Source organism: Platalea leucorodia, assembly GCF_965183815.1.
Source record: "Platalea leucorodia genome assembly, chromosome: 3".
NCBI classification, from domain to species: domain Eukaryota; kingdom Metazoa; phylum Chordata; class Aves; order Pelecaniformes; family Threskiornithidae; genus Platalea; species Platalea leucorodia.
This window is the reverse complement of record NC_138825.1, coordinates 81914776-81939984: the sequence shown is the minus strand read 5'-3', so window position 1 is coordinate 81939984 and position 25209 is coordinate 81914776. Positions and strand designations below refer to the sequence as shown.

At 52.9% G+C, this 25209-nt stretch overlaps 1 protein-coding gene across 1 annotated transcript in view; it reads right to left on the bottom strand.

Moving 5' to 3' along the window:
- The window catches only part of SIM1 (SIM bHLH transcription factor 1), a gene marked incomplete at both ends in the record, with an annotated part of 47385 nt that extends 34038 nt beyond the window's left edge, over positions 1-13347 (bottom strand). The window contains 5 exons of the mRNA XM_082305441.1: positions 946-1031; positions 1164-1272; positions 1405-1494; positions 2560-2642; positions 13173-13347. Of these exons, the coding sequence (XP_082161567.1) occupies positions 946-1031; positions 1164-1272; positions 1405-1494; positions 2560-2642; positions 13173-13347 (543 nt within the window). The remainder of the gene's footprint in view (positions 1-945; positions 1032-1163; positions 1273-1404; positions 1495-2559; positions 2643-13172) is intronic.
- Between the last annotated feature and the right edge of the window lie 11862 nt (positions 13348-25209).

Sequence of the window (25209 nt, the reverse complement as noted above, 5' to 3'; positions counted from 1 at the left end):
TTGGGTTGGGGTTGGGTTTCTTTCCATGCGAGAGTTCAGCACTGATCTAAGGCCCATTAAAGTCAACGAGATTTTTTTTTCCACTGACTTAAGTGGTTTTTGGACCACCTCCTAACTACGTTTTTATTATTCTTCTAAAAAGGCAAGACGCGGAAGTGCCAAGCCAGTTACAACTTTGTAATGAAGAGTGTATGCGTGTGGGAGAAAGAGTTTACATGTGTGCATATGTCACATGTGCAAGATATGTCTATTATATAGATAGAGCAGACGCAATCCGTAGCCAGAATGCATCTTTGGACGTAGATTTAGGTACGTCTCCTAAATGTATCCTTGCGTCTGACTGCCGTGTACTTCCAGTTTTATTTGTCTGTTATCGGGGTGTTTCTTCCTGGAGTAATTTCAACAGATGTTCTTGTCCTACGCCACGTCGTGGCACGACATCTCCTTGGGTTATAGGTACCCACCTCCCTCCGGCGTCGTGCGGCTGACACAAAAGCGGGGAGAAGGTAGGGGAGCAGGGGCTGTCCCCGCCGAGGAGCCCAGAGCAGAACCGTCTGAAACAGCCGGGCAAAACCCTCGACTTGGAGAGCTGCCCCTGAAGCTGACGAGTTACCCAATAAAGAAATAAATTAACCCAGGGCTCCCATTGTGTCACCTGACAACTTCCACAGACACCTCGGGAACGCCAGTGGTTGCGCGAGGTTCCGTTGAAAAAGCAAAATAAAACAAAAAAACCCACGGGGAGCTCGATTGCTTGGGGTTTGTGGTTTGAGCTCTTTAACCTGAAACTCCGAGAGAAATTCTGGCTCTGAACCACATGAAAGACTGCCGGGCCGGGCCGGCCCCCGCGGGCAGAGGGCTCAGCCCCGCTCCCGTCCCCGTCCCCGCCGCCCGCCCGGCGTGCTCGGCGCTGCGGGTGGGGGGGTCCTGGCCGTGGGCACGCACCTTGTAGCCCCCGCAGGTCAGGCCCGCGTTCCTCTTGGCCAGGACGCACTTCATCCTCAGGAAAAAGGACCTCTCGATCTCGTACTCTGGGAGGAGGAAAGGGGGGGGGGGGAGGTGAGCCGCGGGCTCCGCCGCCCCTGCGCGGTTCTCTCCGCGGCCGCGCAGGCCAAGCGGGGGCGTGGGGGGGGGGGGGGGGCGCGGAGGGCTGTGTACTTTACCCTGCACAAAGTGCGAGTGGTAGGGCTGGTGGGCCGTGAGCACCGCCGTCATCTCGTCGTGGTCGGCGGGGTGGATGTACTCGTAAATGCTATTGCCGGTCAGCTCTACCTGTGAGAGAGGAGGAGGAGGAGGAGGGGGAGGAAGGGGTTCATCGCCGGCACCGCTCACCCTCCCCGCAGGCACCTCCCCTGTCAGCCGGGGGGGCAGGCAGGCACGGGGGCTTGCAGCCCCCCAGCGTACCTGCGACAAGCCCAGGTGCACCGAGGCGGTCTCCGAGATGTACATGATCTTGCCATCCGGAGCCACGACAAATATGAAACCGTCCAACGTCTGCAGAAAAGGGTTGAGGGGTGGGAAGTATAAATATATCAATAAACAGGCAGATAGATCCACCCATAAAGACAGATAGATCCATTAAGTACCTGTCCCTCGGATTTATTTTAGCAAACAGGCATCCCTGTTCAGGCTGTGATTATTCAAAAAGTTGGAAGGAAATGAGCAAGTCCTGGACAGGAATTCCTCTAAAGCTCCTGGACCCCTGAGATACAACCCACTTCTCAGAGCGGCCGAGCTCAAAAGTAATGCCAAGTGCCTGGGAAGTAGCTAAGAAGAGGTCCTGGCTACCCGGTGATTAAGATGTCGGTGCCAAAATCCTGAATACCTCTATCCCATTTCAAATGTCAGTGGGGGTTTAGTGCTTGGGTATTTGCTAAGGAGAGTTTAAGCAAGAGAGGAGGATCTAAAACTCTCCGCAGTGTAAATAAGGGACGAGACAATTTGTCAGGCACGTTTCGGCAGACATAGGTGGGACTTCTGTCTGTGCCGAGGGAGGTATAGGCCCCCAAAAGGCCACACAACCCCACCAAAAATGCGTAGTGATGGTAACCGCTAATATTCCTTAACATTTCAGATCGCAGTGAGTTTTCAAATGTGTCCTACCTGATTTCTGTCTATGCCAATTAATCCTGAGCCCTTCTGTCCAGGACAGCCTCCTCTAACTTGTCTCTAAAGCCTCTCTCTCTCTCTACACCACCCTGAGGTTCCGCGCATTGCCGGGACTTGTCACCTTGTTCATAATTTGGGGAAAAGTCATGCTCCTGTTCTCTGGTCCCGGACGGCACACCGGGATGCGCTGCCAGCCCCTTGCTGCGGACCCTGTGTTGGCCGCTGCTGGGGCAAAGGACCCGGAGGCAGCAAACCACGGCCCCATTACAACGCACGACATTCAACCGCCACGGTTCGTATTTCTGAAGTCTCTCCCCCCCCCCCTTTTTTTTTTTTTTTATTAAACACGTGAACAGTTAAAAATTAGTCAAGGTGGCAATTAAAGGCTCAGAAGAGGGAATGATTTCTTTAATTATTAATACCACATGGCTGTCGTTTCCAGACCAGTACCTGCAAAAGATGGGATCCCAGTTCCCGTCCAACATTATCCAGCGGGCTGGTTCGGCTAGAGTGCCCCCAGGCTTCTCCAAGTCCTGTTTATTTAAGACACACAAAAAAGTAAGGTGAGGAGATGAAAAATTGACTCGTGTTGGCCTTCTGGAGAGGAACTACTTTTTTTTTTTTTTTTTTCGATTTTTTGCTTGTATTCGCTGTAAAACACATATACATATAATCTTTGGAAAACTAGACATGATTTCGTTGCACAGAGAAGCCTCTTCTGTGGATTTTTTTTTTTAAGACCTAAGTCCCGTGAGAGAAAAATACCAAAATACCTATTTTGAGTTAACGGTGAAGTCCGTTCCTAAGACCTAAGTAAAACAGCGTGCCAGATAAAAGGGCTTTGTAGTGCTGCCTTCGGCTACTGGGAACAGCCTCCTTAAACTTCAAGGAAAGAGCCTTTTTCCTAAAGTCACCGAAGGGATGCTGGACAACACTGAGAACTACTTAAAATGAAAGAAAGGGATGTGCTGGGGGAAGCCTTTGATGTCGAGGGAAGGATGCGGTTAACGTGGCACGACGGTGCCCGGGAGGATGCGGGCCGGTCCTGCCCGCACCTGAGCGCGGCCTGCGGGGGGTTCCCCCCCTGCAGAAGGCAGAGCTGGGCCACAACCTGCCGGGTAATCAGCCAGCAGGCTTTGGAGGGGAAGCGGTAAGGATGGGCTTAGACCCCCTGCTCGCCAGAAATCACTTTCCAGTTTGATCTGTGACCTCCTGCCTCTTTCTCTCTTCGGGACCACCGTCCTCTCACCTGGAAGGTTTGTAATTGCCTATTTGGGGAGGGAGAGAGGAGCCACCAGATGCTACCCCTCCTGCCCCACGAAGCCGGGTCTCCGGGATTCACCTCCCTCCCCGCCATCCCTCCTCCCCGCTGCTCTGGCAGGCGGGATGGGTCTCTCTGCAGCAGGGATGATCTGCCTCCAAACAGCCCCCTCCAGAAATGAATCTCTCCGGACCTGTATAATGTTTCAGACGCCGCTTGTTCTCTCCTATGCAAAGCGAGGAAGAATAAAAACCAGATGGAAATTACTCCACCGGAGTAAAACCATTTATGGGCGATGCCTTTCCACAGTGTCGTTGCTGAAATAATTTAAACGGGGCAGATAAAACCTTTTACGCTTATGCCGTGAAAGAAGATTCAGGCTGACACGCACAGACACTAAGATAAAGTAAAAGGGAGGGAAAAAAAAAAAATACAAATCCTTATTGATGGCTGGGGGGGGCGGATCGCCCGGGGGAGGCGAGAGCCGAGCCGGCGAGGTCTCCCTCCCGCAGGGCGGGCTCGGGGAAGGCAAGACCCCGTTTTCCGGCTATTTCGAGGCAAACAGGCGAGGTGGCGACAGCAGGCAGCCGCGGGCATCCCTCGCTATTGACCGGCTTCACCCAGGTGTTCGCCGGTCTAAACAAAGCTAACGATTTCCCCCGCGCTGTTGAAGGGGGCATCCCGCGGCGGCCCTCGCCCGCCCTCCCCACCGCCGGAGCCGTGCGCCCCGCTCGTCCCCACCTTTCCCTCTCTTCTCCCCCCCTTCGTCGTCCACCTCTTCACGCCAATTCGTCTCTTCGCCGCTCCTACGCTTCTCTCCCTCCTCCGTAACTTCACAGCCCTACAAAGGCAGGAGCATCTCTCTGGCCTGGCCCCCATCCCGCAGCCCCGGCGTGTACCGGGGTGGCAGCCAGAAACAGGCTCCTTCCCATTAACTCCTCCACGCCAATTAACGGGCACCCAGTGACTTTTTCCTGAGTCCCTGGGCTTCGTGCACCGGGGGCTCCGCAGGCACCTCTGCCCGCCGCCCCCTCCCCGGGGAGCCAGCCGCCAGGACGGAGGGTCATCCCTGCCCCCCGAAATCAGCAAGGAGCTGGCAAATCTTGCACAGCTTCCAGGGAAAGAGAGAAAACCCCGCTGTATATTGGTTTTTTCCCGAGCTCCTCAGAGGTGCTGGGGAGCCAGCACGGCCCGTCAGAGCAGGGGCGGCTCCTTGCGACCTCCCCCCACCTGGAGGGAAATATGAATGACAGGTCTTTGTATTCGGGGCTAAATCTGGGCTTCCCGCCTATGATTTAAGTTGTTTATTAATCGGAGTTTACGGCCCTAATTATTCTTCTTCTAAAAGGGAAAATAACCCGACCCCGGCGGGTTAATGAACAGCTCGTGGGCATTACAGGTTAACCTCCCCCCGGGAAGGCGGCTCTTCACGGGGCGCTGAGCTCCTCGCTGGGTTTCAGGTGGAAACCCCGCGCTGCTGGGCTGTGTCTGTTAATGGTTGATAATTAAAGGGTTTCACTTCTCTACCTGAACCGGCTTTTCGAAATCCTATCACATGAGACGATTCTTTGTACTTCCCAGATGTTTCAGCACTTTCCAGTCGGAGGCTATTTCTATTCATTGCCAAGCCCAGCCTCTCCCAAATCGACGGGCTCTCCTGATGCCCCTTAAATACTGTTTTTAAAGATTATACGAGAAAACCTCTCCATTAATATTCCCTTTTATTTTCCCCCTCTATTCGCTTTAACATCCAATTTCCTTTTATCGAGGGGGCAAACTGATTTCTTGCACTTGACCTACCGCAGAAAATTCTGCAAATCCTTTGATTGTCTATTTAAAACAAAACAAGGAAATCAGCTCTCCCTTTTGCTTCAGGATTACGCTTGGAAACAAGATCTAAAGATTCTCTTGTAATTTGGAGAGCCAACAGCATAATAGGTTTGGAACAGAAACAAGCAGCTTTGTGAGGGGAAGGATAACTAAATCGTTTTTAGGCAAAGGATTTTCCCAGCTAAAGTGGCCGAAGACAAAGCAAAACATAATCTATTTTGGAAGATTTCCAAGATACGCCACATTAACCTCAGCAGATAAAATTTGCTTTCTTCCCTGCGTCCCCTCCCCCACCAAGGTCTGGTTTATCATATTTACATAAGTAGCCTTAGAAGGGATGTATCTATTACGGATCTAAGGAGCTAGCAAGCTCACATTTCATTTGGAAATAGAGGGGAAGTTTTACTGTTGCTTAATACTTGATGCATTGTAGAACCATTTCCATTTAAATACCCCCGACCCACGGATTACCTCAATGGACAGGCTGCATGGGTTTTGTAATTTCCTGAAAATGAGATTTCGATTTATAAAACAAGAAACCAATTAGTAACCAAATGAGCCGAAGTAGATCCACTAAAATTGACCTAATCCCACAGGCACCATTTAGGCCAGTTCTTGGCGAATGAATGATGAGCAACCGTCTAGCGTAAGATCAAGGCATCATCCAGCTGTGCTATTCAAGCAGCAAAAATAAATGGATCGAGCTTTTCTTCTGGAATGAATTTGATACTCTTGACAAAATATAGATTATAGGCTGCTACCTAACAATCCCCTCCACTCGAGGATTTTTTTTTTTTCCCCTAAGAAGATAAACAATTTGGGCCACAAGAAAGTGTCCACCGTCAGGAGGAAGGGGGGGGGGGAGGGGGGGAGCAAGGCATTTTAGCCAGGCTCTTGCTTAGTTTGTGAACAACAGCCTCGTTACCTAACAGCGTGCACCGAGACTGCGCGGATCCTGCGCGGATCCTGCGCGGAGCGAGCGTGCTGACTCATCGTTTCTCTCAGCACTTCCCAATGGAAAACCGCTGCGCTTTCCCCATCGAAAAGCATCTCAATCGGTTTCATGGGACAGCTACACCGGCCAGTCCATGTGAAATGCCTTCTCCCCGGCCGTGCCCACCCCGGCACTAGGCAAGCCGGGCTCACGGCCAGCGCCCCGGCGCTGGGCTGCCTCGGTCCTGTCCTTCCCCTCATCATTTGATTGATGCAAGCCTTGACGCCAGCAGCCAATGGAGGGGTTGGGTGGATATCGTCCCTACCCAGTGGCGATATTGTCGCAAGAAGCTCTTCTGTCCCACGGAAGGGGGAAGAGATTCCTCAGTCATTTCTAACTTGGTCTAGGCAAAGACGGAGGAAGGCAGGCTCAGGGAAACGAGACTCCAGGAGGCCCGGGCAGCTCCTTGGCCCTGGTTGATCTCCGGGTTACTTGTCCCTCTGTGAGCATCTGCAGCGCAGAACCCACCTCGACCCCCTCCTTTGTCTGGCAATAGCAAAGGGGGGCGGGGGTGGTCGGGGGTGGGGTGGCCAGAAGATGCAAGCCCTTATCTACTTTGTGTTGATTTGCCGGCTTTTAAAAGCGGCTACTACGATTTCCCCAACGGACTATCCGTCATGAAATCTCAGCGCAATCCGGATTCACGGTAGCGAAAACAACGGCAGAGCGGGCGATTTGACGTACCCCTTTAAAAATCACTTAGCGAAGAGCCCAGCCTGAGCTCCAGATCCGCTTCTTTGGGGGGGGGCCAGGCTTTGAGGGGCAGCTACCTCCGGGGTGTGTGTGTGGGGACCCCCGGGGCCCCCTCCGGGGACTTTCCCCCGCGCCCTGCCCGGCCGCACTGCCCGCCCCGCCCGGCGAGGCCCACGGGCGCGGGTAGCGCTGCGAGGCCCGCGGAAGCCGTGCACGCCGGGTGGGTGCCGGCTCGGAGACGGGGCCCCGTGGGCAGAGTTTTCTCCCGTCGCTGAGGATGGGAAGAGAGAGAAGTGCAGGGGGCTCGCCCGGAGGCTTGCTTAAGCCGGGCCCAAGGAGCTCCACCGCGAGTTTCCCTTCCAAGCGCTTCTTAAAACTCCCTCTCCGGGCAGCGGCCCCGCCGCCCCGCTCCGGGCTCTCCCCGCCGCCTCCCGGGGGCCGCGGCCCGGGGACGTCTCCGCTCGCTTTTGTTTCGCCGCGTTTGTTTTGCCCTTTTAACAGCCGCTCTCTGCTTTATTAAAGATGGAGGAGCGGCGGCTCGCCCGCCCGCGCCGCCCGGGGTGCTGACCCCGCCGAGGGCCAGGGATGCGGGACCCCCGGCCACCTCCGCCCCGGGGCTCGCCCCTTCCAGGCCGGGCCCCGCCAGCCGCCCCCGCGGCGCTGGGGAGGGCGAGGAGGGGCGGCCCGGGCCCCTCTCCCCTCCCGTCCCCGCACGCCGGCTTCGTGCAACCTGCTCGGGGAAGGCGCTCGTAAAGCTTTACGGCGGCCACGGGCGTTTCACCTCCGTGTGCGGCTCGTAAAGCAGCACCTTCCCCCTCTCCCCGTCGCCCCGCTGCTGCCTTCTGTCCCTGCCTGCAGCTGCTCCGGGGAGAAGCGGTGCACGGATGGTCGTTTGGGGAGAGGGAGGCAGGACAGCTCGGTCCCCATCTTCAAGGCGGGCATTTTCCCTCGCTGCCCAGGGAAAAATGACAAATAACAGCACCGGGAGCCGCGGGGACAGAAGCTGTAGGTCCTAGTCACCGGCAAGCGAAAAGACAACTGGATGTTGTATCGAGGAATTAGCTTGATTCGATTAACCATTTAATTAAACAGTTTACCGCCAACGCTCCGTTTTGCCACCGCCTGACGCCCGACAGGGCTGATTTCTCAGTTAATTTAACAGGCAGTGGTTAATGATAACTCAAAATCCTGGCCAAATGAGGCTTCTGTGAAGGAGTGGGTCGCCGTCGGAGGGTTCAGATGAAATGGAATAAGCTAAGTTTAAAAAAAAAAAATGCTGCTCATTTCCAACTGCCTGCGGATGCCATTAGCAAGGTTTTGTAAAGATTTATTATCTCGGTAAATCACACGTGTTCATTCGAAGCGGAGATAAGTTAGCATCCCGCTTTCTTTATAAAAATAATAATAAGAGGGAGGAAAAGTCCTGTTGGCTAAACAAACAACCCTATTAAGAAAACGGTAGTGGAAATAATGCCGAGACTGATTCGCTCTAGAAAGAAATACCAGCATTTTGGCACACACGGGGTAAGGGAATCGCGCTCTGAAATGCAAACAAACGGAACCATGCCCAAATTGGAGAGAGGGGGGAAAAAAATCAAGGCAGTTTTCGAGCGCCAACTACTTCTTCGCTTCTACAGAAGATGCAAATTCAAATAGCCCTTATTCCGAAGAAACTGGGGAGGGAAGCTTTTGCACCAATGCACTTGCGAACACACGCTATTTATGTGTAAGTTGAAAAATATCCTCCAATATTAAAACGGTGGCATGTTACTAAGAAGGGAGAGGATGTTTCTAAAGAAAATATGATTTTTTTCCCACTCATCTCACTTAGTATTCTTTCTAACACATAAATCTGCTTTTTCAACGATCATGCTGGTCGTTTAGTTCTGCACTTCACATTTTAAGTTCACATCAAAACTGGAATTAAACAGAGAGGCAGCGTGGAGAGTAAACTGCAGCTTAAATGAGAAAAACTTCTGTAAGAAAATAAACACTGAAACCTAATGCTCAATCATTTCCCTTAGCAGTAAGAAAAACAGCATTAAATCACCTATCCACGTGGGAAACCGATTTTTTTTTTTTTTCCTGCTAATCTCTTCCCCCTTTAAAATAAAACAAGATTAAGGGTTTCAATATTGAAATGTTAACCATCCTGATTCGGCGAAAGTTTATGTAAACGGAGCCCCTGCTTTTGTCTCGAAAATCAAACGCCTCTCCGCGCCGAAACGATGCGTCCCCAGTAGGACAGAGACTGCAAACCCTCCTTTTCCCTCTCTGTTCGCCTAAGGAGAATGGGACCCTCAAAATATTCCTAACTAAAAAAGAAAACAAACAAACAAACAAACAAAAACTATTTATTGCGCCACTTTCCACTTTTTTTTTTTTTTTGGTGATGGTTTTGATTTTTTTTTTTCTTCCTTCACTTTTGGGTACTGGTGAGGGTCGGTGAAGAATTACCCCGCTAGTTATAGAGACTGGGTCTTTTTTGAAGAAAAAATCTTTTAGTCCTTCGACATTCCGGAGATTTTTCTAGATATTTTTTGAGGCTACGTTACTTGCCATTAATTGTTTAATGTTAAATTGCAATTTTAGGATTTTTTTAAAATAAGCGTTAACTCACGAGTGAATTTATTAGGAAGTTTTCCTTTAAAAAAAAAAATCTTCCTTACTGTCCTCAGCGATTTAGCAGATCTTCAGCCTTTTCAAAAGCTGTCTGATCACCGAAAACTACTGTGTCTTATAGGCTCTCTCCCTCGGAGACAGAGGAGTTTTAGCACTGAGGTGATGCAAGCTACCTAAGCCACTGAACGCTTTTCGCCCTTGACAGTTTTAATCTGCTGGAGACGTAGTAAAGTGAAATCAGGGGTAGAGAGAACAACCCAGGCGTTTTAATAGCTTGTGAGAATTACACAGCCATTACGAGAGGGAGCTCGTTGGAAAACCTTTCCTCGGTTTATCGAGTTTATTCGGTGCCACCGGTTTGTGTTTAGATTTCGGGGGGGGTGAGACGGAAACCGCGCCGCGATGGTTCTGCCTGCGTGACTCTCCTGGCGTCTTACTCCCAGAAAACTCTCTCGTTTCCAAAACGAACCCGAAATCTACCCACCTTCTCTCTCTCTAGGAACCCTCCAGACGTAAAAATATGCAGACAAACGCACACCGATTCTTCCCGCCCGTCCCCCTGTCCCCAGCCCCGCGTGTGCGCGGCGATGGGGAGTGTATATCTTTCTGTACGTGATTATTTACAACCAGCCCCTATGCAAGCACTCTCCGGGCAGATGGAAATCCGCTCTTGTACCGGGGGAAGGGGGGGTGGGTTACACCGGAACGGCAGCTCGCTCTTACGGAGGCAACGCTTCTCTGTCCCGACTCCTCCAAGACGTCTTTAGGTGTATGGCATGACACTTCGCCGAGCCTCCTGCTGCCCATCCCCAAGCCCTTTGGCCAACTCCCCGGGCCCGTCCCGATGCTTGTATCGCCTTCCTCCCCAGGGAAAAACGAGCAATCGGGCCCCCCATTCAATCCATCCAACATCCCTACCCTGCCTCCTTCTTTCAGAAAGGCTTTTCCTTCGGGTGCGTGATTTCCCTGGCTGCGGCTACCTGCCCTCCCTTCCCAGCCAAGCAATGACTTCTTTTTTTTCTGGCGGGGGGCACCGGGAGACCAGGATCGCCCCCCTCTTCCTCGCCTCCCGCCCGCTGCAGCCGGACGAGCCGAACGGGCCGGTGCAGACGCCCGGCCGCTCCTCCCGCTCCTGCCCCTTCCCCCGCGCCCCCGCCGCCCCCCGAGGTCCCGGGGCAAAAATCACCCGGCCCCGGGCTCGGCTCCCGCACGGCCGGACACCGGCGCAGCGCCGGCAGGCCGCTCGTGGGGGAGTCACTCGTGGGCGAATCGCTCGTGATTAACCGCGGCTCGGCTGCCGGGCCGCGCTCCCGCTCCCCCCCACCCGCCTCCTCGGAAGGACGTGGGAGGGAGAGGGAACCCGCGTGGGGCCGCGGAGAAACCGCCCGGCGCCACGCCACGCCGCGGCCCCCGCTCTCGGGCCTCTGCGCCCAGCCCTCAGTGCCCCCCGCCCGCGGCCCTGCGCGGCGCCGGGGGTGGGGAGGGGTGGGGGAGCGCGGCGGTCACGCGTGGATCCACCGCCCGCCCGGCGCCGGGCCTCCGGCGGCAGCGCGCCTCGGAGGGCCGAGCCCTTTCGTGCCTGCTGCCTGCCTTTCTTTTTAATTTGCAGTTTGCCTTTAATTAGGCCGCGAAGGCTCTGCTGCCTCCGCAGCCCCGCTCGGCCGCCCCCTCCGTCTCCGCGCTCAAATTAGCATCTGCGGCGGCCGGCGGCGGCCCCGGCCCCGGCGCACTTCGCCACACGGTTCCCCAGGGCATTCAAACATCCTGCGCTGCCACCGAGGGACGGGGATCAGCCATTCTTCTCTTCCCGTGATTACTCACAGCCTACAAGCAACACCATATGCTTCTTCTGATCAAACAACCCGCTACATAGGCACCAGTAATTGACGAGACCTGCTCGAAATCACGCAGAAAGGTAGCCTACTGAGACCGCAGGAGTTGACAAATCATTGCTAATAATCCTTTTAGGAACATCATGGGCATCAGAGTTTGCAATAGCTTTATTTTTATAAAGTATGCGCTGACAGTATAAAGGACAACTCGGTCCCCTTTGAAACAGAGGGCTGCCCCGCATAATGATCTTCAAGGCGGCAGATCACATAGGAGAGGAAAGCGGCTTGATGAAGGCTTTAATTATCATTTTTCTTAAAGCTTTCAGGCGTTATAGCTTTCATTTATCCCTTCTTTGGTTCTAAGTGACTTGGAGACATGGCACATTGTTTAAAGAGACTATTGCAAGATGCACCAGATTGGAAATTACTTCTGTGGACTCTAGGTATAAGCGTCCATACGCAACCGGGGCGGGGGATACCTCCCCCAGTCCAAATGACTGCCCGATTGCATATTTACTTTTAAAAACTAGAATTAGGACCAATAGTTTACAGACTTAATCAGGTTAAAAAAAAAAACAAAACAAAACAAACACAACAAACCAAAACAGCAAAGCAAAACAAAACCAGGCCATATACCCACTCTTGACTTGTTAAACATGGTAGACAGACAGACAGACTGACTGACCGACTCGAGGTATAACTACAGAAAGCATAGAGGGACACGTCTATGCTACATTGTTTCTCGTACACACACTTTTCAACGAAAGATGCAGCGAATTTTGTTATTAGGTTGGGGAAAAAAGCTCTTCATACTTTTTCTTTCATGCATACTATCTCTCAATCGAGTTCTCTCAATCTAAATAAAAGATTCGTGAAGTATTTTGAATTTTTTTCCCTACATCTTATAAAAACAATAGAGTGTGAACACAGGAGAACTTTATTCCGACTCTCTTAACTTTCTGTGCTCTTTGTTTTTCTTGGCAGCCGGTCTAGAAGCCCCGAGACGGTCGCTTTAAATCCTAATTCTACTTAAAATCAAGGAATACTTTCGGACGCTTAAGTCTGCTTTTGGTAGACAAGGCGGGCCCGTCGCTGCTGCCCTGGAAGTCAGCGTGAAGGTTACTGCTGCCCGAGCGTGGAGGAGAACCAGGCCCAGCCCGGATCGCTGGGCTTGCGGCGTTGGGCGGGCAGGGGGCTTGAATATGTCCGAGTACAAACCGCCTGCTAAAATTTTCCGAGGGCGATTAACGCCCTCAGACTGCCCCAGTGATCCTCAGGGCGAGACACACGTCCCATTCAAGATGCGATTCGGTGCGCTTGGCTTATTTATTTAGGCTGTGCGTGTGTGCGCGTCTGAGCACGCCGGCGCGCCTGTGCCGTACCTGTAAACCGCACCTTTGCTCGCTGCTTGAACTAAGGCTTTAGGACTTTGCACAAGACTTATGTAAATATTTACCCAGATATTAACTCCCCCCATAGTACGGCTATAAATAGGGGTGAAGCGTCCCCTCTTTCGCCACGCACGTGCTTGGCGGGGGATGCAGACCTTGCTGGGGGACCGGGGGGAAAGAAAACCCGTGTTTGCTTTAGCAGAACACGCAGCAGAGCTCAGTGCCTTCAAGTGTTGACAAAAGCACCGTAAGTCCCCAACCAAACCTGTCGTAGGAACTGAAGGGAAAGTGTTTGCGACAGAGAAAAGTGACAGCGGAGAGCACCCTGCCTCCGAGCACGACACCCCATGCGATTCACTTTTTTTTTTTTTTTTAAGCAAAAGCGACAAGGGACACCTGGATCGGCATGGCAATAGAGGCGAATAGGCATTCCCACCTACCTTCTGGAAAAACCACCCTCATTTTTAAATAGCTGGTGGTGAGTCTGATTATGGATGCTTTGTCCAGCTGAGAGGTGATAGCGGAGGGCAGGGGTAGTAATTTAGCCAGTTCATAAAATTCACTGTTTTCTTTCTCCCGTCTAGTCCGGGCAGCATTTTTGGACTTCTCTTTCATCGTGGTTTTTTCCCCCTTCCTTCCTACAATTTAAACTCCAGAGATTCATCCAAAGGTGGAAGGGAAACTTTCAGCTGCAATTCATCTCTCCGGAGCATCAGGCAGTGATTCTGAGCGCGGCCATTACTCGGAGAAACCGTTCAGTTGCGTAAAATGCAAACAAGTATTGAAGACCAGAGAGGTGTTCTTAAAAAAAAAAGAGAAACAAAAAAACTTCTCTGAAAAGCAGAGTCAATCGGATGGGAAAGGTATTTATCCAATGCAGCTCAGAGACTCCAAGCAACTGCAGGAAAAAATAAAACCAAAAAACAGCTAGAAGCTTGCGGCACCAGACAGCAACCAAACGAGGTATTTCTGGCCTTTTTCCCTACTCATGGCGGGCAGCGTAGCTCCTCGGAAGAGGGTCATAATAATCCCATTTCTTCCCGTGATCCGCTGTCAATCCGAGGCCCGAAACGCCCGGCCGTGGGCTGCCTCCCAGGGCGCTGGGTGACTCCCCGGGAGCCTCTGTGAAGACAACAGCAGTCCTGGGGTGAGAGAGCCGCTACGCAACGCCGCAGCCGACCCGCGAGAAGTAATAATCAACAAACAGCCTCCGGCGGGTGTAGTATTTTCTCCCACCAGAGGGGAAGAAAAAAAAAAAAAAAAAAAAAAAAAAAGCAGTGTATTTTCCCATCTAGCGCGCCCGCAGAGGAGCCTGCCCCGCACTCTCCTCCCACAGCCCTCACCCTCCCCAGCCCAGGTGTGCGCGGCGTGACCCGAAGGAACCCCCGGCAGGAACCGGCCCCCGGCTCCCGGCAAAGCGGAGGGGTTACCGGCTGCTGGCGGTGCTGGCGGGGGGCGGCCGCGCCGTCCGCTCCGCGCTCCCCGCGCTGGCACCGCGGCGGCGGCCGCACCTCCCCGCGCACCGCGCTGCCAGCCCCGCCGCGGGGCAAGCGCTTCCACTCCGGGAGCAGTCCTACTTTTTTTTTGTTTTTTCTTTTATTTCCCCCCCTCGTCTCGGGTGCTTTGCTCCCCCCCCCCCCCGGCTGGGGTCTGGGGGGTGTCTGCCCGACCTCACCCCCACCGGGGAAGGCACGCTCTGCCCGGCCCTGCCCCGAGCCGGACCCCCCCCCCCCGCCCCAACCATCACATTTTTCCAACCGATTTTTTTTTTTTTTTTCCTTTTTTTCCACCGGGGGGAAGCGACCCACAGCCTAGCCCCGCACATCACTGCGGCTCCTTGCTGAGGCTGGCAGCTTGCGGTGGGTTGTAATGATCTTCTCGTTACCTACCTGGAGTCCCCGAGCCCGGCAGCCTGCAGAGAGCTCTCCCGGGGTGAGGAGCCCAACTCTTTAATTGGTTCATTAATGGCACGGGGAAAAGTTTGCGCCTGTCACTGCTCCTCACACCGATGGGCAGACAGACATTGCCGCCTCCCCATCCCCTTTATCGGCTCCCAGGCTCTCCCTCGCACATAACGGGGGGGGGGGGGGTAGGGTGGGGTGAGGGGGGGGCGAGGTTGGCATTAATGAAGAATCCCTAATTTGCGGCTGAGAAATGCCTAATAACTTCTTGATGGCTAAAAGCCTTTTAGCACAACTTCATTTCTCTCCCGGCCCCCCCCCCCCCCGCCCGCCCGCCCCCGGCTCAGCCCCTCCCGTAATGTCACTCACGGACCCACCTCGCTTCCCATTGGCCGCCGCTACCCCGCGCCCGGCCTCCTACTGGTGGAGGGGATGGTGATGTCACAGCCCCGCCCTTCTCTCCCCCTGCGCCCGCCCTCTGACCTAGCGGCACCGCGGAGGGGGGGGGGGGGGGCGCGCGGGGACGCGCGCGGGGGGTTCCCCCCCCGCGCGCGTCCCCGCGCGCCCCCCCCCCCCCCCCGCGTACCTGCCCGCTCCGCTCTGTTTTGGGGCTTATTTTTATTTATTTGGGGGTGTGTGTGTTATGTGTTTTTTGTTTTAATTTTTTTTGGCCATCGCGAGCCTCCGGTCTCCCCGCTGGGCACCGGAGAGGAGCGGCCGAGGTCCCTCGGGACTGTTTTACCCCCACCCCCCGCAAGCAAAGCGGTCGTGCGTGGGAGAAATCAGGAGATAGAGGCGCTTTCAAACTGCCCGCAAAGTGGATGCGGAGCGAGGGGGGGGTGTCTTTCTTTCCCAGGGAGCGGGGCTATTCCTAATCTCGCCAGTCCCCTGGAAAAAAAAAAAAAACAACAACAAAAAAAAACCCCAAAACCCCCCAAACCCCAGAGGCAGCTCCAACTGCTGGCTCCTAAAAAAAAAAAAAAATATATAGGTAGAGCGGAAATAGAGCGCATGGGGAGGGGGGAGAAGGGTTGTAGAGTCTTCCCTAAAACCGTGAGGGACTCTCAAAAGCCTGAAATAATTGCCAAAGCAGTCGGTGCGAGAGTTGGGCTAAAATAGTTGTTTAAAATGCAGTCGCACCGGCAATGCAACCGGTCGGAATATTTCGAGGGAGAAGAAGCGGTCTCGGTTTTCGAAAGAAGAAAAATGTCAAGGAGAGAAAAAAAAAAATAGCCTTTGAAACACCCCATCCCTTTTACTCCACGGTGGGCTGCAGCTCGAAGCCCAGGCTTCCCGTGCCGACCGCCTGTTCGCTGCTTATCACCTTAAATCTCCCTTCGGTTAAAAGCTTTCCCTGTCTTCATTTGGGTAAATAAAGGAAGGGTGGAAGGAGAGGCATTCAACAACTCCTCTGGGTGGCCAAGCGTCTACAAGCAGCAGAGAAATGGATCCACGTAGTCTCAAACGCTCTTTTGATCGCCTCGTTTACCGAAGCGACCCGTTGTTAAACAAACACGAACGCAAGTAATTTAGTGAAGGTATGGATTAAAAAAAAAAAAAAGAAAGAAAAGGAGGAAAAAAAAAAAAAAGCGCACCCCTCCCCGCCCCCCGTCACGTTGTAAAGCGATCGCTGCCGTGGGGGGAAGGTGACAGTGAATTTTCAAAAAGCCTCCCTGTGTGTTACTGGCATCAGGTGTAAAGTGGGTTTGGGGAAGAAGAAAAAAAACCAACCCATCTTCCTTCTGGTTTTCATTTGAGGTAATTCTCTCGCTAAACGGCACTGACGTCTCTTCGAGGGTATTTAGACATATGGGCAACAACTGGACTAACGCTGTCAGGTAGCTCACGAGTTATTTGTCAACATGAGCCGCAGAGAATGTCTTTTATAACACCCTTGGTTTGGGAAAAATAAATAAACCAGTCGGATACACTTCTGCTAATTTATACCAGGCAAGCATGAGCATCCACCTTACAACCCCACGCGGCCCCGGCGAGGACAGCGGCTCGCAGGGAGCCCGCTGCCCCGGTGCGCCGGCACCCGCTTGCTTCCCCGCCGCGGCAGCCCGCCTGGGCGTCAGCGGCCGCCCCGCTTCCCCCCGCGGCCGGAGCCCGGCGGCCCGGGCTCGACGAGCCCCTCGGTAGATTTTTAACGTATAAATGCTACGGTAGATAAAGTACAAGACGTGAAAGGACCGGCGTACGAAAGGCGACCGCAGCTTCCCAAGTGGCACCGGCCACGGACAAAGCCACGGCGCTGCAGAACCGCCAGCGCGGGGTCAGGGCGCTGGGGACGCCGCCAGCAGATTTCGGGAGGCAGGTCCCGAATGGGGGGAGGACTTGGCCGTCTCAGGGACATTAGCTCTGTTTTCCTTCGTCAAAATACGCGGCTTCTGAAAGCGGAGACCGGCGCTAGCGCTGCCCTGTTCCAGGTACACCGAGAAAGGCAGCCCCCCGCAGCTAAATTCCCGGTCTTCCTACCAGCCGGGAGCCCGATGCCGCCCGCGGCGGGCGCAGCGGGGCTCCCGCCGCCCCCAGCGGGGCTCGCCTCTCCCGGAGGGGAGCACACGATGCTGTCAAACAAACCAAGTGAGCGCACCGCCCCGGGACCCCCGCGCCGCCGTTCCTCCTCCGCGTCCCAGCCGTCGGAGAGGAGTTCACGGCGGCGAGCGCACGGATGGGGCGGAGGGGGCACCTGCGGGCGGCGGGGCCGAGCCCCGGGGGTCGGGGAGCGGGGGGGCACCGCCGGCCCGGCCCCCCCCGCAGCGGGGCAGGCAGCGGCTGGGCGTCGGGGTGCTGCCGCCGGCACCGCGGGTCGGGGCGGCGAGGGCCCCCTCCCTCGCCGCCCGAGAGGGACCCCGCGGCACAGGGGTGGGTGTGCGCAGCCCAGGTGCTTTTATTCTCGGGTGAGAACACTCTGGAAAACAGACGATGTTGGAAAATTGAATAAACAGGTACTGCAGCGCAATCTGATGTAAACAGACGCATGATAACTTGGGATCCCTGAAGAAAGGCTGGGTGAAAACAAAGCGTTTCACAGACAGGTTTCCAACTGCATGTAGCAGAAAACTTGTGTCGCCAGGCGCAGTACGCAGCGTACACGGCGGCGTGCGTGCGGGGAAAGAGAGGGGGGAGAGAGCTGTACACATCGGGGCGGGGGGGGGGGAGAAGGCAACCCCCCACCGGGCCATTTCCCTGTAGGACACGTCTGATCCAGTTTCTTCTCCAGCACATTCGGGCGCACTCTGATATATTTATTGGTTTATGAATTTGGATGCGTTTACTAACACCCCCCTCCCCCAAAAAGAATAAGGTGGCCATTTCTTATGCACACAGAAAAATCTTTTCAAGCATAAGACATCGCTTATACACCGCTTTCCCGATAGCGTTTTAAAAAGGTAAGGATTAGCGAATTAACCACGCGGGTCGCTCTCACGATTGCTTAAAAAAAACCAACCAAAAAAACAACCCCGTCGGCCTGGTATTGGCAACGGGCAGGCTCCGACGGGCCAAACCTCCCCCCGCTGGGCACCGGCCAGGCGGCGGGGTCCCGCCCGGCAGGGTCCCTCCTCCCGGCGGCCGCGCTGGGTGCGCGGCCCCGGCCGGGCCGGTAGGAGACCGAGGGTGGTGTTTTTTTTTTTTTTTTTTTTTTTTTTTAAGAGACCGGTAACTTCAGACCCAGGCACTCGGGTACCCTGGTGAATTGGAGTGTGATGTGAATTTCCATCCGCGCCCTAATCAAGGCTTTATTGACATAAATATACACGGCAAATGCTCTTTGAGACCATTCAGAAGCAATTAATATGTTTTAACTGATCTAGATCTTAACCTCCAAGACTCACGCCGTGCTCTAGGTACTTTATTCCCGCTCTTTCGCTAATGTGATTAGGGTGTTCAGGGGAGCAGGGCGGCGGGAAAGCCGGTGCCCTAACCAAACGCAGGAAACGGCTAACCGGATGCCGGCCCTCAGAGGTAAGCGGTTCCGAACGCCTCTCTTAAACGTAATTACAGAAACATCGCAAAATTGGAGTGCTCCACCAGCAGCGTGGTTGTCAGTTCCTCTCGGCAACTCTTTTAAACAATTTTTGGCGGTATATCCGTGGATTTTTTAAGGGATGCTTTGGGGGGGGGGGGGGAGGGGGCACGTCTCTTGACCACGCGCTCCTCTCAATTTTATTGTTTTTGGCATAAATGTAACGAGATGATTTATATTCATTTTTCCAGTAGAGTCAAAGGTCAGTACCTTTTAGCCCTTATCTTCTTGAATACACTCCTGCTAATGATCGGAAGTCAACCTATCTCACAGCGATGTGGAGCAGCGAACGAAAACATAAACTAAATATGAAGAAACGTTAAAAAAAAAATCTACTTTATGGTCAGTAACTGTCACCCCCAGGCACATTTCTCTTGCCTTCTGCGTTTCCACGGGAGCCTGCTATACTGAGCGTGCGGACCGAGCTGAAATGCCCTTGCACGGGATGAGAGGTTCGGGAAGGACACCGGAGTGGAAACGAACTTTGAAGAAATTACAAACTTTAAAAACTGTTTCCTGCCCTCCCTGAAGATGTCCTTCAAGGACATCTTGCTTAGCTCCTGTATTCCTTTCTGGTGCACGATTGTTTGTTTTTTCCCTCCTGGCCCGGGTACCAGCGGCCCGGGCGGCGTCGGTGCTGCGCTCCCGGCTGCCCCCTCACCTACGCCAGGCCCCCCCAGCCACACGGCCCGCCCGGCGGTGGGCAGGCGGCTCCGAGACCCGCGCCCGGCGGCCTGGCTGCCTCCCGCGGGGCCTGCCGCGCCCTGCCCCGCTGCGGGCAGCCCACCCCCACGCAGGGTTCGCTCCCCTCATTTCGGTCGCGGGTGACCCCTCTCCCCTTCGGGTCGCCGCGGCGCTATTTCTTTCGCCCTCCTCCTGGCGGAGGCGGGGGGCCCTAGCGCCGATGGCGGCCGCAGCCAGCCGGGCGCCCGCGGGCTCTGCCGCCTCTCCCTCACGGCTCTCCTTCGTGGGAGGGCAGAGCCGGGCCGCCGCTGCGCGCCCCCGCCCAGCCTCTGGAGCATTTCGGGGGAGGCTTCCCAGCGGCCGCGGGCTTTGTTCGGCTGCGGTGTTTCCCCGCCGGGCTCTCCGCTGACTCGGCAGCGGCTCCGCGCCTCCTCCCGCCCCCCCCCCGCGCCAACGGCCGCCGCCAACGGCCGCCGGACCCGCAGCGCCCCACGCGCCGCGCCGGCCCCTGGCACGAGAGCGTCTGTGCGCGCCAGCGCGGGAAACGGCGCCTCACGGCGCGCCCCGCCCCCACCCCGTCCCCACAGCGCCGTCGCCGCGGACAGACGGACGCGGGCGGACACACGTCGCGCCGTACCGACTCAACCCTGCTGTCCCAGTTAGCGTCCCCTCACCTGCAGCGCGGCCGCGGGGGGGCAAACGAGGCGGCGAGAGGGGCCCGCACGACGCGGGCCGCCGGTGCCCGGCACCCCCTGCTCCCCCTGCTCCCCATCTGCCTGGGGCCGGAGCTGCCCTCCTCGCCCCTCAATGGAGGGGTCCGAGCTTTGCGAGGGGCGATGGGGAGGAAACGTCCCCTTTCCGTTATTTTATTCGCTTCGGCTTGCTAGGCTGGGTTTTGCTATCCCTGTCCCAAACCAAGAGAAACGAGAGCGTCGAGGTGGGGGCTTCGCCCTGGTACAGGCTGGCCGCAGGGAAGCCAGGCAAGCCTCCTCACGGCGGGAGGGACCTCCTCGGGAGGGTGGTCTCCTCCAGGCCTCAGGTACAGCGTGAGATCTGCATTTACTCACGCGTGCTAGCGGAGCTGGAGCTGCGTCAGGCTTCCACCAACCCCTCGCTATCACCGAAATCTCCTTTCCCAAGGCCTGGCTTTCATTAGCAAAGAAGTGATTTCATTAGTCGGGGGAAAAATCTGTCAGCAGAAGCCTGTTTAAATTTCAGCACCCCAAAGAATAATGCTTAAAATAGTGGGATCCGTCCCACAGTCTGCTCTTACTATCAACCTGGTAATTAAGAGGTCACAAGTAGACTTGTATCACTGCTTTGTTTCAGTGGAGGAAAGCAGCGCAACCCGTCTCAAGGATACACTTCAAAATAACACATGCCGTTTCAGATGAAATCAATAGCAAGAGGAACTGCCCCCCTCTGCTGCACTGAAACACTGCCTTCGGCCTCCCATCACCTCGGAGAACAGACTTGATCAGACCAAAAAGGAGGGATGCAGGGTGTGAGGCTGCCCGATGGCTCTGGAGCTGGTGCCCGTTGCACTTGGTGTGTTTCATAATCATCGGGATGCTTGCAGTTTTGTTGTAAGGCAAGGTGGGAAGCGTTCCCTGTGTGGATTTTAATAGGAGGTTTACTTGTTTTAGTCTCGTACCTGTTTGTGGTTACGAGTCCAATTAAGTTTATTGAGCATTGCACACTAAGCTCGGAGCAACCCCTCTCTCACTTAACAGTTTCTGAATTATTTGGGCACTCTGCAAGCCTGTCGCTGCTCTCCTCTGCATTCCCCACGTGGTGAATAGATGCCTTATTGCAATGCACTGAATGTACGCACTGAATTTGTAACTGTTTTCTTCAGAAGTGATACGGAGGAGATGATGTCTCCGAGGAAAACACTGTGAGATCAGTTGCTTACATTGGAAGGGGCCACAGGGAAACAGCACCAGACTTATAACCCTGAATCCAGTTTTAGCATATTTCGGACTATGCTAAATCTGTTGCTGAGGGGTGGGGGTGTTTCCCAAGGCTTGGCATATGCCTGTGATTAATGGTTTTTTTTTTATTTAGGTTTTGCCTTGCTGTTCAAATGTTTTGTCTAAACCCTGAATTCTGACTATTTTTCATCGATGGTGGGACTGCGTTTACATAATGCAACGGCTGGGTGTAACTAGCTGAAGCTAGAGCCTATTAAAAGGACAGTTTCCCTACAGTGCCTCTCTGGAGGAGTGTCCACTACTTGCAGCTGGAGGGGGGAAGCTCCAGGGCTTGCTTACCCTGTGTAATTCCTCTCAGATTTAGCTGGTAGATGAACAAGGAATTGTCATTTCTTTGGTCTGGCAATAGCTTGGCGATGTTAATGCCACATTTTTGAAATGTGCCAAAACCTTAGGATGTACTGGAGTCTGGTTTTAATTTTGGCTTCAGCACAAAATGCTCCTGATGCACAACTTAACCCAGCCACTTGTCAGAGCAGCCATACTGGCGAGAGAGGAGAAGAATGGGTGTCAGGTCCCTGAGTGCGGTAGCAAGCCTTGATTGCCCTGACCAGCCTCACCTGGCAGCTCCATCCACACCCTCTGCCCTCAGTGCTTGCCTGAGCCAGGCTGTAGAGGTTCCTGGCTCCAGCAGCACTGCAGCTATGTCTGTACCTGGCTAGGGACCCTGTTGATCTGGACCCTGACCCAGGGACTGCCTTCCCAGCTTGACTTTGGACCTGCCTTGCTGCTATGGGCTTGCCGCCATCCCCATGCTGGCCCTGCTCTCCTCGCTCAGGTAGTGTGGGGTGGGCCCTGGCTGGCGGGGCCCCTGCCCTGCCGGCCTGGCTGTTACGCTTGGCTTGTGGCTCCCTGTCTTGTCCCAACAGCCCAGCCCTCATTGTTTACTGATGCTGGGCTGCTTCTATCCATTATAGGGCTCCAATGACCTTCTGCTTTCCCTCCAGGGCAAAGGATTCTCTGTCTTTAGCCTGCTCATCTATGGGACCTTAGAAAACACAGGGCTGGAGAGGGAAGGGTGTTGCCTGGCACAGACCTTCCTCCGATTTCCTGGCAGGAGCAAAACTTTTGAGTTTGAGAGATGTAAATAAGGGTCAGAAGTTTGGTAAGATGGTGGACTTGCCTAAGCTTGGGTGTAGCGTTCAACTTGCTAAAGGGTGGGAGAGGAACGGATTAGGAAGGCTCAGGCTCCCTACACCCAAAGCTTGCTTTCCACTTCCCCACGTAGAAGGGTTAGGCAGGAAGCTCTGACGGCCTTGGAGGGCTGGGGGACTCCGCGGGGGCACAAGAATCTATCTACCCAGATCAGTTTACAAGGCTAGGACCATACAATACAAGCTCTTGGAGGCAAGGGCTGTGTTTATCTCCATACAGTGTTGATCACAATAGGATCCTATTTCTGTTTAGGGCTTCCAGATGCAATGCTAGTCAATGTCTATAATAAACAATAATATTAATAATAAGTATTAACATGCCAAGCTGCAAATCACTGACATAGTTTTCTAATATTGCTGGTTGCTTTCCAGTATTGTCTTCCAGTCTTACTGCAGTACATCGTATACAAAAGAACTGAAACCCAATAATCGGCGTGTCAAGAGTTAGAAGGCATGATTGCATTTTTTCTTCTAAAATCTATCTACATCTATTGAAACTGACATCACAACAAGTGAGTTCATTGGCCTAATAAACCCAGTGTCCAGCATGCACACACTGTTCTGTATACCAGGACGTTAGTAATTAGGCTGATAATGAGGCTGCCGTTGCATAGAATAACTAGTATGAAAATGTTAAAAGTTAAGCGTAATGTGGGAGAATAACGTAGTGAAAATGTAAACAGTAGACATCAGATATGACATTTATTTTCACTCATGGGAAGAAAGCTGAAACGAAGACTTTAGCTATAATTTGTTTTCTCTGCTTTACTGAATCCCTAAAAAGTCTGCAATGATTTAGTTCTTTTGACCACAGTAATGTAGCTTTACATTTGAACAGAAATATAACTTTAAATTTAGATTTTAATTTCATGTCTGATTGCAGACATAGTAGAAACTTTAGCCTAAAATAACATTTCTTGTATAGCCAGCTCCTTTTGTGCTACTGAAAGAAATAATAATGAGAAAGTATTCCAGCAGGAGGAGCTGGTTTAGAAGCAAATGGATTCCATGGCAACTCCTGACTCTACATGACACCTAATAACTAGCATTTATGTTGGAAATTGTCTGTGTTATCTTGTACCCCAGATCTGGCCTTCTTATAGGGTTTTCCCCTCATTTTAAAGCAAAAAAACATATGGTGAGTGTTGTTGTGTTTTGTGTTTTTTTTTTTTTTTTTAAAATATAGATCCAAGAATTAGCATGAAGTGAAATGAGTTTGCCTCAAATGTGTGCTTAGGCAAGCTGTTTTCAAATGAATGTAACTAATTAAAAAAAAATATTTCAGAAATAAAATATTTGCTGAGAAATGTATTGATCTGTCAAGGGAGGAGCTGTATAGGATCAGAACATTGGAACTGCATATTTTTTAACATCATGAGATATCCATATTCAACAGTTTGAAACGTAACACAAGAGGATCCAATTGAATCAGACTGGTATCTTGGTTCTCACAGTGCTGAATGCACCTGGGGAATCTCGTTATGGGCAGTTGGAGAATAACCCAGTGATGTGGGTGTCCTGTCTGCAGTCAGTCAGCCAGTTTGACTGATTTATGATCTGAAGAATGTGGATTTATATCTTATCCCATGATCCAATCTAGTGCATGTGTGGGGCCTGACAACTGTTGCTGTTTGTGTGTGGAATATTTGAACTTCCTATTTTATGCCTAAATTGAAAGGAATCTTCTTAAACTGTCACGTGGTAAGCAACCTTTGCCTATGACAGTTTCAGTAGTACTTCATGGCCAGGAGAGCATTAGCTGAAATTAACCCCGGAGATGAAATTTTCTGTAGACACTTTGTGGCCTGGCTGGTTTCTCAGCTGTTGCTTAACTGGTTGCTTGAGGGCCTCAGATGGTAGAAGAGCATAGTCTAGGCTTGGAAAAAAATCTGTATCATCTCCTGTGGTCAAATGAAAGCTGATTCAAGTTTGTGTTGCTCATCCCTCTTCAGTATGAGTGCAAGAATGAAGAAAGCGTGGCTGTAGAAAACTCCTGGGTTTGTAATTGTTTGGCTGGGGACAAGTGCAATCACAGACAGATGCAGGTGTAGGGTGGCCAAAATGAGAAAGATGGGAAACTCTAGGGTAGTCTAATCTTATTGCTAGGTGTTACTGATAGCAAAATACGTATTGATACCTCTTGAAGATGCCTAACGCCATTTAACTTTTCACCCAAGGGAAGGAGTGCTTTTTTTCCTCTTTCTGTCCATACAGACAAGATAGGCCTTGTTTATTACCTATTGCTCAAAACATGGAGTAATCTTGAGCAAATACACTAAATGGATGGGTAGAAAATGTGAAAATGAGGCTTAGTTAGGCTTATCTTTTACTGTAGTCACAATTAAGCGTTGGCATGGAGTTCCTTCAATGGAGAGCCTGATCTGCCACAAAGATATTTGTGACTAGTGCTTCGGATCAAACCCAAACTACTGTAAGAAGGGTTATAACAGAGCACGTAAGAAAGGTGATGGAAAAAAAAAAAAGGCAAGGCCACAATCAGACTTTGGAACACAGTTTGAAGATAAAGGCATAGAAATGGAAAAGGCAATGGAAAGTACAGAAAGCCCAGAGAAAGGTGCTCTGGGTAGCAGCAATAGTGAGAAAATAATTTTTTAATTTCTTTAGGTGTATGTGTTTATTTTTATCTACGAGAGAAAAGACGGTACACCACAGCAAAGAGAAAGAAGGGTATAAATAGAAACAATGCTAGGCAG